Raw genomic sequence first — 12806 nt, 5'->3', positions numbered from 1 at the left:
GTTACTAGAATGACAATTTCCCTTTAAAACATTAACTTTCTGCTCTTTTGAAGCCACAGACAATAGAAACAGATGAAAGGTATGAGATAAAATGGTGTTGGAGACAAATAGTTGGGGAAACAGTTTCCTTCACTTAGAGTTTGATTAGTACTAAACTACGATAAACCAAGATAATAATCTTTTCAAAACTGACAGTCTCTGCTATTCTGAACTACACAAAACAAATTCTATTTTAAAAGAATGTTTTAATCAACGGACAGATGGCACTACATAAGGAATAAGTCATTATGTGCTTCCTCTTCCAAAGCTAAACACCATCAGCTCACCTGGCCTTCTGCATGTTTCCAAGGTCTATATATGAGGTCGACTGGGAACACTTCCATTCCTAGACCCCTCTGAATGCCATAAACCACATTATGAAGTCCTTTACTATCACGAATTTGAAATCCAGGATGGTCCAGTTCATAAGTTACTTCCTTGAAATTCAAACTCGGGTTCTAAAACAGAAAAACATTTCAAAATCGAATGAATGGACAAAAACTGTAAACATTTTTATGCTTTATCCAAAGAGCCAAATTAAATCTGAAATTAAATTAAAATGTTCTAATTATAAACTCAAAATAATCATTATCTGGCATTTCTAGAGACTTCGAAAAGTAAATACTTCATATTCAAAATAAACCAGCTCTTCTAGCGAGGCACTCCAACCTTTCAATTCATGACATATTTCTGACTACGGGAGTATGTAAAAGGGAACTCTCTCTTCCCATACTTAGTTCAACTAACACTCCCATGCCAGTCTGGCAAAACTGTTAAATCAGTGACTCGGTTTTAAGCCAAGATTCTACTAACTTGGAACAAAGTAGCAAAGATAAATCAATTATCCCAAATACCATTATTTTAAAAAAGGGATTTTTATCTTTTGAGAGACAGAGAGAGACAGGGCCAGCTTGGGAAGGGCAGAGAGTGAGGGAGAGAAACCCAAGCAAGGCTCCATGCCATCCACACAGAGCCCACGTGACTCAAGCTCACAAACTATGAGATCATGACATGAGCCAAGATGAAGAGTTGGATGCTCACCCAACTGAGCTACCCAGGTGCCACTCCCCAAATACCATTCTTAATTAACTAAAGATCTCCCCCAGAAAGTATACCAATTGTATCAGGAAAAGTGGTTTAAATTCTTTATGTCAAAATGATTGAAAATTCCATTGAAAAAACGTTCTATGAAAAGGTACTCAACAAAAATCAGTATGAGACTCAAGAAAACACAAAGTTAACCAGTTTACAGAAGATAATTTACCACTCTGCACAAAGTACTAAGTTTATTTTATGCTTAAGAAGAAAGAGGCTGTCCACACTTTGTATTTAAAACTCTTCAAAGCATCATGGTCAGTTTAGTTTTGCTCCAAGGTGACCCCTTTCAAGTCATGAAGACATTAATGCTTGCTTTTTATAAAAGTAACAGTACAGGGACGCCTGGGGGGCTCAATCATTTGAGGGTCTGAATCTTGACTTCAGCTCAGGTCATGATCTCAAGGTTCGTGGTTATCAAGCCTTGTGTGGGGCTCTGCACCAAAAGCACGGAAACTACTTGGGATTGTCTCTCTCCTCTCTCTCTGCCTCTCTCCCAACTAACTTTTTCTCTCTCTCTAAATAAATACACTTAAGAAAAAAGCAACAGTACAAACACAAACTTCAAATTAAGTACTCACTCCAAGCCAACAAGAGCACTGAGAAAATAAGATTGTTTTTCTTTCTAAAATTTGCTTCCATGACTGTGACAGAACAGAACCATTAATGTACTATTAAATAGCCTTATCATAGAGACGAATTTGGTAAATCCACAGGCTAGTTTGGTAAAACTGTAAGAATCCCCTGTGGTTTCTTCCACTTGTTGGTGAGCAATGGAGAAAAAAAATCATTGACCCAAAATGTATCTGAAATGGTTTCCTGCTCCTGTCTACAAAAAATGTACAGAATGGGCACCTGGGTGGTTCAGTTGGTTAAGCATCCAACTTCGACTCAGGTCATGATCTCATAGTTTTGGAGGTCAAGCCCCACATCGGGTTTACGCTAAAAGCACGGGGCCTGTTTCTCTCCCCCCCCCCCCCCACTCTTGCTCGCTCTCTCAAAAATAAATGTTAAATTAAAAAAAAAAATTTAATGTACATTTTTTAAAGTACAAAAAACCCTAATATATGAGAAGAAAAAAGAAGAAGGAAGAAAACAGGTTACTAACTCAAGTGTTCAAACCCACAGTGTAGGCACTCCATTTTATAGCCTTTTACAGTCTCTGAAAACAGAAAATAGGTTCAGATAACATGAAAATACTGTCCTTGTCTGCAATTTTTAAAGAGAAATTATTTTCAGTAGGGTGATATATTTTCAATAGGGCAATAAAGTACAATAATGAAACTACTGAGTGAAAAGGGCATGTTCTTCACTTTTGCATAACAACCACAGAATAAAAACAACAGTAACTAGTAACAAGTAACAGAACAGTTAACAGTAACTAGTAACAGAAACTATGGCTGTATTTTGCTTTTCATTTTCCAAATTTTCTGCCATGATCAAGTATTATTTTATCCTATTACTAAAGGAAAATAGGTCTGAACACTGTGACTCCACCTACTACTAAGAAAAATTTAAAGATCCATAATGTTAATAGTAAGGTAATACAGACAACCGTAACCCAACTCTAAGTTACAAACATGGAAAATTAAAACGGAGGCTTAGGATAGCTAAATGACCTGACACAAAGAATGTTATAAATATGTATATGTAGTCTTTAATGTTATATTTTGTTCCTTGACATTTTATGAATGAGACTAAAGATATTACACCTTGACTGCACTATTCTCCCAATGACTAAATTTCATCACTCCCTTTCAAAATTTCCAAGTTTCATTCCTACATATTTTATTTAAGCATTTTAATATTTTAGGAGAAGTACTTTATCTGGGGGCCAATTATTTAGTTTGTGGATATTCTAGAAGAGAAAGTCATTAAGAGAAGTATGGATTTTTATTATCCTTACGCACCATAAAAAAAGATAGCAAGATTTCTGTTGCACTTCCCAGAAAATTTTCAGAAGGCCTCCTTTCTTGGTAATTCTTTATACAATTATTACTATGAAATAAAGCTGTCCCTCCAAACTAACCACACCAGGACTCCACCAAATCACCTCAGTAGTATCACTGAGAACTGCGCAGCAACAACTCCTAATGAACAAAACTGGTATTTGATTATAAACCATCTCCAGTACATAATCATCTTGGACACTTCATTACTTTGGAGCCAATGAAGTCAGGAACACCAAAACACTACGGCTTATTCAGCAGAATTTTATTTGTTACAGTTTGCTTTCTTTGGGCTACATCATATTAACATAATGAATATAAAATCATGATTACATGTACTCACCAGTTCTTTGAGAACATCAATCAAGACTTCTACATTCCACGTGTGTGCCTGTGCTCCGTCACTTTTATCTTTTCCATCACTCCAGATCCCACTGCCAGGAGCAGAGATACTCTGTACAAGTAAAATTTGAATTAAACAAAACCAACTACTTAATGTGTTCAGCTCTGGTTGGTAGAACAATCAATCATACTGTAACTTAATAAATAAAGAAGGCAGGACATTAATTCAAATTGTATAATAGTTGACTTCTACACTTACCTGTAATGGAATTCCATCTGTCAATCCTGAATGAGTTCGAGCCATCATTCCCAAAACCCTGGCAACCTGGGCAGCTGTAACCTCCCGGACACCAAACTGCATGATTATATTGCGACATTCTTCAATACTGAAACAGAAAATAAACTTCAGAAAAATGTTTCCACCCTTCATACCAAAGATAAGAAATGCTAATATAAAATAATCCTTAAGTGAAATCCTTAGACTTTTACTAATACCAGCTTCGTTCCATGTTACTTTCATATAGCTAGGAATATAAAAACCACCTACGTAACTAAGAAAATGGGAAAGCTTTCTTTCCTTTTTTGCTGTATCTATATTACAAGGTAGATATGAGCTGAATCTATCATGGCAACCATTTCGTAACGTATGTAAATCAAAACCATCAGGCTATATGCTTAAACTTGTACAGTGATGGATATCAACTATTTCTCAGTAAAACTAGAGAGAAAAAGGAAAATGGCAGAAGTTTAAAAGATCAGTGGAAGAGGGGCGCCTGGGTGGCTCAGTCATTTAAGCGTCCGACTTGTGATTTTGGCTCAGGTCATGATCTCACATTCATGAGATGGAGCCGCATGTCCAACCGTGCACTGACAATGTGGAGCCTGCTTGAGATTCTCTCTCCCTCTTTCTCTCTGCCACATCCCTGCTCGCAAGCTCTCTCTCAAAATAAACATAAAAAAAAAAATCAGTGGAATAAAGTATGAGCCAAGAGTAATGATTATTTTTCACAAAGACAAATAAAATTAACTTCTTCCATCTTCAACACGAATCAAGTTACTCTTTAAAATACTGATACTCGAGGGGCGCCTCGGTTGGGCGGCCGACTTCGGTTCAGGTCATGATCTCGCGGTCCGTGAGTTCGAGCCCCGCGTCGGGCTCTGTGCTGGCAGCTTGGAGCCTGGAGCCTGCTTTGGATTCTGTGTCTCCCTCTCTCTCTGACCCTCCCCCCATTCATGCTCTGTCTCAAAAATAAATAAACATTAGAAAAAAAATTTTTTAAATAAAAAAATAAATAAAATACTGATACTCGAGGGGTGCCTGGGTGGGCTCGGTGAGCTCAGTGGGTTAAGCGTCCAACATCGGCTCAGGTCATGGTCTCGCAGTTCGGGGGTTCGAGCCCCACGTCGGACTCTGTGCTGACAGCACGGAGCCTGGAGCCCGCTTTGGAATCTGTGACTCCCTCTCTCTCTACCCCTCCCCTGCTAATGCTGTCTCTCAAAAAATAAATAAACGTTAAAAATTGTTTAAAAATGCTGATACTCGGTGTGGGGGAGGGGCCGCCTGGGTGGCTCAGTTGGTTAAGTGCCCAACTCTTGGTTTCGGCTTAGATCATGACCTCATGGTTCGTGGGTTCAAGTCCCACACATCAGGCTCTGTGCTGACGGTGTAGAGCCTGCCTGGATTCTCTTTCTCCCTCCCCAACTTGTACTGTCTCTCCCAAAATAAACAAACTTCTAGAAATAATACATACATAAATATAAAATATTAACACACAGGGGACCCCAGCTGGCTCATTCAGGAAAGCACAGGATTCTTATTAATCTCAGGGTCATGAGTTTGAGCCCCACGTTAGGTGTAGAGATTACTTAAATAAAGTTTCAAAATAAAATAAAATACTGATACTCAAGGTGAGTTTGATTATTCTGGTATGAACATAGCCTTGAAAATGTACCCTAACTTTGCTACTTTACACCTTGAAGTTTAACTAAACAAGTTTTATGCCAGGCACATACACATACCCACAAACACATTTTCAAAAATAAATGTAGATTTGGTTTGTATGAAGAGTTTTTAAAACATTAAAAGCTGGGGCACAAGGGTGGCTCAGTCAGCTGAGCGTCCAACTTTGGTTTCAGGGCATGATCTCACGGTTCATGAGTTCAAACCCTGCACAAGGCTCACTGCTATTAGCACAGAGCCTGCTTCAGATCCTCTGTCCCTCCCCTGCTGTCTATGCCCCACCCCTGTTCATACTCTCTCGCTCTCAAAAATAAACATTAAAAAAAAAACAAAACATTAAAAGCTACATTTAAAGTAAAAGCAAAGCACATTAATATCCTTAATTCCTCTCAGGAAAATAATGACAATCCACTTTATCAAGTCCTGAGTGCTACCAAAAGGGTGAAACTATCTCCTTGGGGGCCCTTCACAAGTGAGAAAAACATTCAAGAGGAGGCTATAAAACAGGGAGAAAAGGAAGGTTGTAGAAAAGGAAGGTACAGTGGGGATTTGAAGGTTCAGGGAGGGAAGAGAAAGTTAAACTCATGAGGTAGGAAATGATACAATTTCCATAAACACTTGCCTCAATGCTCTCTCTCCCCCAAAAGCTAAAAATGTCTATCCTAGCAACTAGGCTAGGAACCTATTATTTCTAAATTTGGGAAACTAGAGATAAAGAGACAGAAATTTAGCCACCATGATATTTACAGCTGTCACCAAAACTAGTAGAGGTGTATCTCGGAGATTTTGTAGATTCAGTTCCAGACCACTGCAATAAAGCCAAATGAATTTTTTGATTTCCCAGCATGTAAGTTATGTTTACACTATACTGTAGTCTATCAAGTGTGCAACAGCATTAGGTCTAAACAAAATGTACATACATTAAAAAAATACTTTTTGCTGAAAATTGCTAACCATCACCTGAGCTTTTGGTTGAGTTATAGATAACCATAACAAATACAGTATGAAACACTTTGAAATACTGTGAGAAATTATCAAAATGTGACAGAGACACAAAGTAAGCACATTATTGGAAAAATAGTGCCAACAGACTTCCTCAACACAGGGTTGCCACAAACCTTCAATTTGTAAAAAGTGCAGTATCTGCAAAGCACAACAAAGTGAAGCACAGCAAAACGAGGTATGCCTATATGTGGAAGATTAAATTCGGAAGTAAAATTCTTAAGAGACAAAGATAATAGCACATTAGGTAATGTTAGCAACTTGCCTTAAAGAATTACATCGTATTTGGCACAGGAGTAAACAGAAGTTTAGTGTATCTTACTACCAACCTTGCACAAAAGCCATAGCCTACTTCCTGCATGAAATCAGCCAAGGAACTCTCCATCATGGTTTTAGCTACCCCTCCGGAATCAGGCAGGATCCTGTCCATTAGAATGTCCCGTTTTTCAGGGTATAAAAGTGGTGCAAGCACCACGGGACAGCGTTCCTGAGGAAAATCTGAAGGAGGAAAAGATTGTAATTGCTAAACTGATGAAAAACAAACTATTCTCATTTACTGTCTTTAAAAGCCCCCAAATCTGAATCTTCCACAAGTTCATGTTCAAAGGTTATTCAGTTTTTTCCAATCCAGCTAGCCCAAGTTACAACTTTAACACCGACTCCAAAATTTGAATATTTGCTCATCACAAAAATTGCTCAAGTATATTTGTTAAGTTTTTATGCTAGGATCCCAATATCTGGTGGCCAATTCACATCCTAAATATTACTTTAAAATTTCACAAGATTAACTATCAGTTCTCATACAAACAAAGCATCAGAGACCATCGAAATATCATTGTCTATTTGTTTCATTGATAAGAAAACTTATCACTGAGAAAGTTAATGCAGTTTAAAATTCAGGTATTTAAACATCAGAAAGCAAAGTAACAGTGGAAATGGACAGTGGTTAGTTTATCATCAAGACTTGTTTTAGGGATGCCTGGGTGGCTCAGTCAGTTAAAAGTGGTGATCTCACAGAGTTTGAGCCCCACATCAGGCTTCATGTTGATAGCGCTGAGCCTGCTTGGGATTCTCTCTCTGCCACCCCTTCTCTCAAAAATAAATAAATCAAGTTTTAAAAAAATATTAAAAAAAAAAAGATCTGTTTCAAAAAGACTACTTATATCTCTAAAAGAAAGATAGGAGAAAAGAAGAATGGCAACAATAGAAGCCAAGAGTTCTCTTAGCATAGCATTTCAAATAGCCAGATAGGCAAAGTGGGTATATCAATAATGACCAATTTTCTTAAGTAAAAAGAACATGTCACCACAGTGTAGTCTCCATCACCCTAAGGGAGAAAAAAGACTACATGGAAATATACCAAGTCTTAACCGAGACTGTATCTACATAACAATATTACTACAGTTACGTTCATTTTATACCTTTCCTATGAGGCTTTAACTTTCATATTTAAAATTACAAATTACTTCTTTAAAAAATTACCAACTTATAGATAAATCATGGTCTTCACTTATATTCTAAAATCCTTGTCATGAAATCATCTTTTGTAGGCAACAGACACTCCTTTACCTCTGCGCAGCGTCTTAAGAAAAGCGTCTATTTGTTCCTGTCCAACTCCAAAGGCTCCCTTCTGCCCAAAGAGGAGATGGGAGAGGAGGAGATGTAGGACCTCTATTGCTATATCTTGGAAGCCACCTTCTTGATTTCCACTGACGTCTGCGTCAATGTAAGAACGCAGAAGATCAGGAAGCTTCTGTTTGATAAACTGGGCAGCTAAAAGTCAGGTAAACCAAAAATCACAAGTTACTTTAACACCACAATAGGTAAAGAGCCACATCAGAACACAGATGACCATCATTCTTATTCACCAACTCACCCTTCACCCTCTAATATTTTCACAGTTCTAGGTGGCAAATATAAAATAAGAGACCAACTGCTGGGGGCTGGTAGGAGGGGGAAATGGAGAGCTGTTCGGTGGGTACAGTGTATCAGTTTTGCAAAACAAAGAATTCCAGACATCTATTACACAACAATGTGAATATAAGTATTACTGAACTATACATTTAAAAATGGTTATGAAGAAGGGGGTGCCTGGGTGGCTCAGTCAGTTAGGCACCCAACTCTTCATATCAGCCCAGGTTGTGATCTTGCAGTCCTGAGATGGGAGCCCCACGTCGGCCTCTGCACTGACAGCATGGAGACTGCTTGGGATTCACTGTCTCCACCCTCTCCCCCACTCATATTCTCTCTCAAACATTTTTTTAATTTAAAAAAATTTTAAATGTTTATGAAGCTAAGTTTTATATTATATTAGGTTTTACTATGCATACACACATTCATAAGAGAGGCCAAAAGAAAATAATCTTAGATTATCTTACTCTCTAAATCTAAACTATGGTGCCTCAAGATTCAAAAACTCATGGATTTTAAAGAAATAACTTCACTACAGGATCTCTAAGAAAAAAGAACTTACCAAAACCTCTAAGATCTGAACTGGAAGAATTCAAGAGGGCAAGGCCAAAAATTACCTGAAACAAGAAGGGTTAGATTGATCAAAGAGTCGACTGGCTGTTTTTAATTCCAATTTTGCATGTATCTCTTTTTAAATCACATACCTCTTGTACTTTGCTTAACTTGAGAACTTTACTCAGCTGGGCAAATAAGTGGGGTGCAGGCTTTAAACTCTGAAACAAACCAAACTTTATTTCAAAACAAGAAGAACTTAAAAAACAAGACAAACTTAGGATTTTCAGTAAGTTTATAAAAGCATCTATTCACCCAAATATGGTGCTACACAGGAATGACATAATTCTGTAGTGTTGCTAGAAAGAATACACCAAGTCCTAGAACTATGGACTGACAAACAAGCCTTTGCATGATCTGGTTTTAGTTAAGGTTCTATTTATGATCAAATGAACCATCTTGATTTTGTTAGAAAACTAAAAAACCCTAAAGTAACTACTGAGATTTTTAAATTACAACGTGTCATTATGATATCAAGATTTAAGGTCTTTTCAGAAAGTCACATCCTTAGGACTACTAAAGATAAAAGCAATACCAACCTTCTGATAGTGCAATGGATTATCAATGGCATAGGACAGCGTCGAGATAAAATTTGGCTTTGTAATCAGCGACGCACACTCCTGAATCAGAAACTGAGTCTTTAAAAATAAAAAGTGAATTTTCATTAGCATTAACATTCATCTTCTTCACAAACAGATGCAGAGATGCTCAGAACAGTGAAGTGTAATCCAATATCGGATATTGTTTCTACATTATCAAATCAGCTCTTTAAAATCACATTTAAACTCGTAGAGTCTATTAGCAACAAGTGTTAAACCAACATTTCTATAAAATAGAGTCCAACGACAAGGTATCTATAAGGAATAACATCATGACAGATTATTACCAGATTGAAAATCAAGCCAAAGAAACTCAATCTAGAAAAAGACAGTCCTGGGGCACCTGGGTGGCTCAGTCGGTTAATTGTCCAACTTCAGCTCAGGATGTGATCTCACAGATCATGAGCGCCGAGTTGAGCTCCATGCCAGCAGCTCAGAGCCTGGAGCCTACTTCTAATTGTGTCTCCCTCTCTCTGCCCCTCCCCTGCTCGTGCTCGTCTCTCTCAAAAATGAATAAACATTAAAAAAAAAAAAGGTTTTGTTTTTTTGTTTTAAGAAAAAGAGCCTCTCTCTCTGCCTTACTTACTTGTCAAGCAGTATTCCCCCCCTCATTCCTACTTCCTTCAGGCAGGCCTGATCCCCAGCACTCTAAGCCTGAACTAGGTAGCTGTAAAGTCCTGTAGTCAGGAAGGAGAAAGAAAGGAAAAAAAAAAAAAACAAGTCCCAATACCTTTTAGTCATTCAGCTGAGATTACCTCTGGATGATTTGTGTATGTCACTTAATATACACACTATGCCCGAAATGCAATTTGCTGAACAATTAGATCTAAGTACACATAAGCTCTGTAAGCCCCAATACCTGATGAAAATCTTTGCCACTGCTTTTACCATCGCCACTGAAATCCACATGCGAAAATAGGCAGCGTAATAAATGCCTGTCTGCCTCAGGACCGTGCCGATTCACAATCTAAAAAGACCAAAAATATGAATTTATAGTCAACATTAAGGAGGACTGAAAAACTTGGGGTGCCTGAGTGGCTCAGGGGGTTGAATGTCTGACTTCAGCTCAGGTCATGATCTCACAGTTCATCAGTTCGAGCCCTGCATTGGGTTCACTGCTGTCCGTGCAGAGCCCACTTCGGATCCTCTGTCCTTCCTCTCTCTCTGATCCTCCCCCACTCACGCTCTCTCTCCCAAAAATGAATAAATATTTTTAAGAGGATTAAAAAAGTCTCTAGGCAAATCTCAATATTAATTTTTCATGTTGAATAAGAGCTATTGGAATTAATAAAATAAGGTACCCATATTTTATAATTAAAGGTTTTTTTAATGTTTCCTACAGTCACTGGCAGGAAAAAAAAAAAAAACAAGAAACTAACCAGTCCATGTATAAAACTGTGTGCACTTTGGTCAACATCTAAACCAAAACACCAAGTAACATAAATGACATGTAGTAAGAATATTAAGTGGCTGTTTTTTTTAAGTTGTAAGGCAACAATTTTGTAACAAACTGGAGCTGTAAGAGTATCACTTTTTCTGTGCATTATTTGTACCCTAAATACATAACCTGAAATTTAAGACAACTGTAACTCATTACAATAACCTACAAGGCAAGGCCCTAAAAAAAAAAAAAACAGTCTGACTTCAGTACTTTATTTAGATGCTGCTCCTGGGCTCTATTAGTTTTGTGTTGTTTCTCAAATTTACCAATGTTACTGCTATTCTAATTAGAAAGCTTCAGAATGCTAACACGGGCTGTTCTATCAGTTCCTTTCATAACTACATGACCTGCCCCAAAATCTCCCCTTCACCCTGCATTACTTTTCACTATAGCACTTAAAATCACCTGGTAATTTATGTTTATTTTCTATGTCCCTCACTAGACTTTAAGTTGTACAAGAACAGGGAATTTGTGCAGTTATACTCACCTCTTTGCATCTAGTCTAGAAAAGAACTTAGTGCATTTTAAGTACAGAGTGAGTAATCATTCTCTTATTAAATGCTTTTTAAAAATATTATATTGGGGCGCCTGGGTGGCTCAGTCGGTTGAGCGTCCGACTTCAGCTCAGGTCACGATCTCACGGTTCGTGAGTTCGAGCCCCGCGTCAGGCTCTGGGCTGATGGCTCAGAGCCTGGAGCCTGCTTCCAATTCTGTGTCTCCCTCTCTCTCTGCCCCTCCCCCATTCATGCTCTGTCTCTGTCTCAAAAATAAATAAACATTAAAAAAAATTAAAAAAATATTATAAATAACACTTGCACTTTAGGCTAAGTACAGTACTGAGCTTCCTTGGTTTAATCTTCAACAACTCTGCCAAAATTTACTGTAATTTTATAGATGAAGAGTTGAACACTTAAATCAGACAACTTGAGCGTCAAATTACATAGTCGATGAGTTGAGAAATCTGGATTCATACTCCAACTCCAAATCCTATGCTCTTTGTACTGTATCATAATTATGTGGTAGCTGGCTGAGTTAACTTATTTCAGTTTCAGTTTTCCCCAGCCAGAAAATACAGGAAGCTAAATAAGACCAATTTTTACACTGTCCCACATATATCTTCAAGATAAAATCAATAAAATCAGATAATCAAGAACTTCTCCATGTCTAAAAGTTATTGTGGCCCTACTCACAATGTACTGGGTTTGTGGGTTCTTACAGTTCCTTAAGTCCTATAAAGGCAGAGATTATTTTTTACTATCCCCTGGAATGCTGAAAACATTATCTTAAAGGGCCAATTCAAATTAATTAGAAATAAATCTATCTATGCTCCAACCAAATGGAGCTCTTGCTCAGAGGAGCAAGAATATCTGGTTTAACAAAAATCTGAATACATGCTAGATACTATTCAAGGTACAGCAAATACAGCAGGAGACGAGACCAACGGGTTCTGTAGCTCTCATGAAGTACATTTTCACAGGGGGAAAAAGTTATGAAATTTTTGTGATAAACTGTCATATAAAAAACAAAACAAGGTGTTGTGATATTGATAGGAGGGGCGAGTGGTGCCTGAGAAAGGCCTTCTCTAAAGATTTAACATATAAACAGACTTAAAATATTGAAGTGACAAAAACCACACATAGAGCTGGAGGAAACAGCATTTGAGGCAAAACGTAAAACTGTATGCAAATGCATTTAATAACAAAAAAGAAAAAAAAAGCCAGAGGGAGTCAGGAGACTAGATCATGATTCTTGAACCTAGTGACTTATCTGGTACTGTTACATCAATCTAAAAGATGGAAGACATTCCACTAGACTGTCGTCACAGCCAACAAAACCCAAAAAAACAAATTTAACTT

General features: G+C 37.7%; 1 protein-coding gene across 7 annotated transcripts in view; it reads right to left on the bottom strand.

The window, feature by feature from the left end:
- Positions 1-12806, bottom strand: part of CNOT1 (CCR4-NOT transcription complex subunit 1) — a 105215-nt gene that overhangs the window by 48029 nt on the left and 44380 nt on the right. For all 7 annotated transcript variants that reach the window (XM_025920769.2, XM_025920770.2, XM_086689290.1 and 4 more), the window contains exons 3-11: positions 10369-10476; positions 9450-9548; positions 9003-9071; positions 8861-8915; positions 7957-8160; positions 6717-6885; positions 3685-3811; positions 3427-3537; positions 327-497 (exon numbers count right to left, since the gene is read on the bottom strand). In XM_025920769.2, the coding sequence (XP_025776554.1) occupies positions 327-497; positions 3427-3537; positions 3685-3811; positions 6717-6885; positions 7957-8160; positions 8861-8915; positions 9003-9071; positions 9450-9548; positions 10369-10476 (1113 nt within the window). The remainder of the gene's footprint in view (positions 1-326; positions 498-3426; positions 3538-3684; positions 3812-6716; positions 6886-7956; positions 8161-8860; positions 8916-9002; positions 9072-9449; positions 9549-10368; positions 10477-12806) is intronic.

The sequence above is a fragment of the Puma concolor genome, chromosome E2 (genome assembly GCF_028749965.1).
Source record: "Puma concolor isolate L17-30 chromosome E2, mPumCon1.1.hap2, whole genome shotgun sequence".
NCBI lineage: Eukaryota > Metazoa > Chordata > Mammalia > Carnivora > Felidae > Puma > Puma concolor.
Note: the sequence above shows the minus strand (reverse complement) of the source record. Positions and strands in the feature narration are given on the sequence as shown.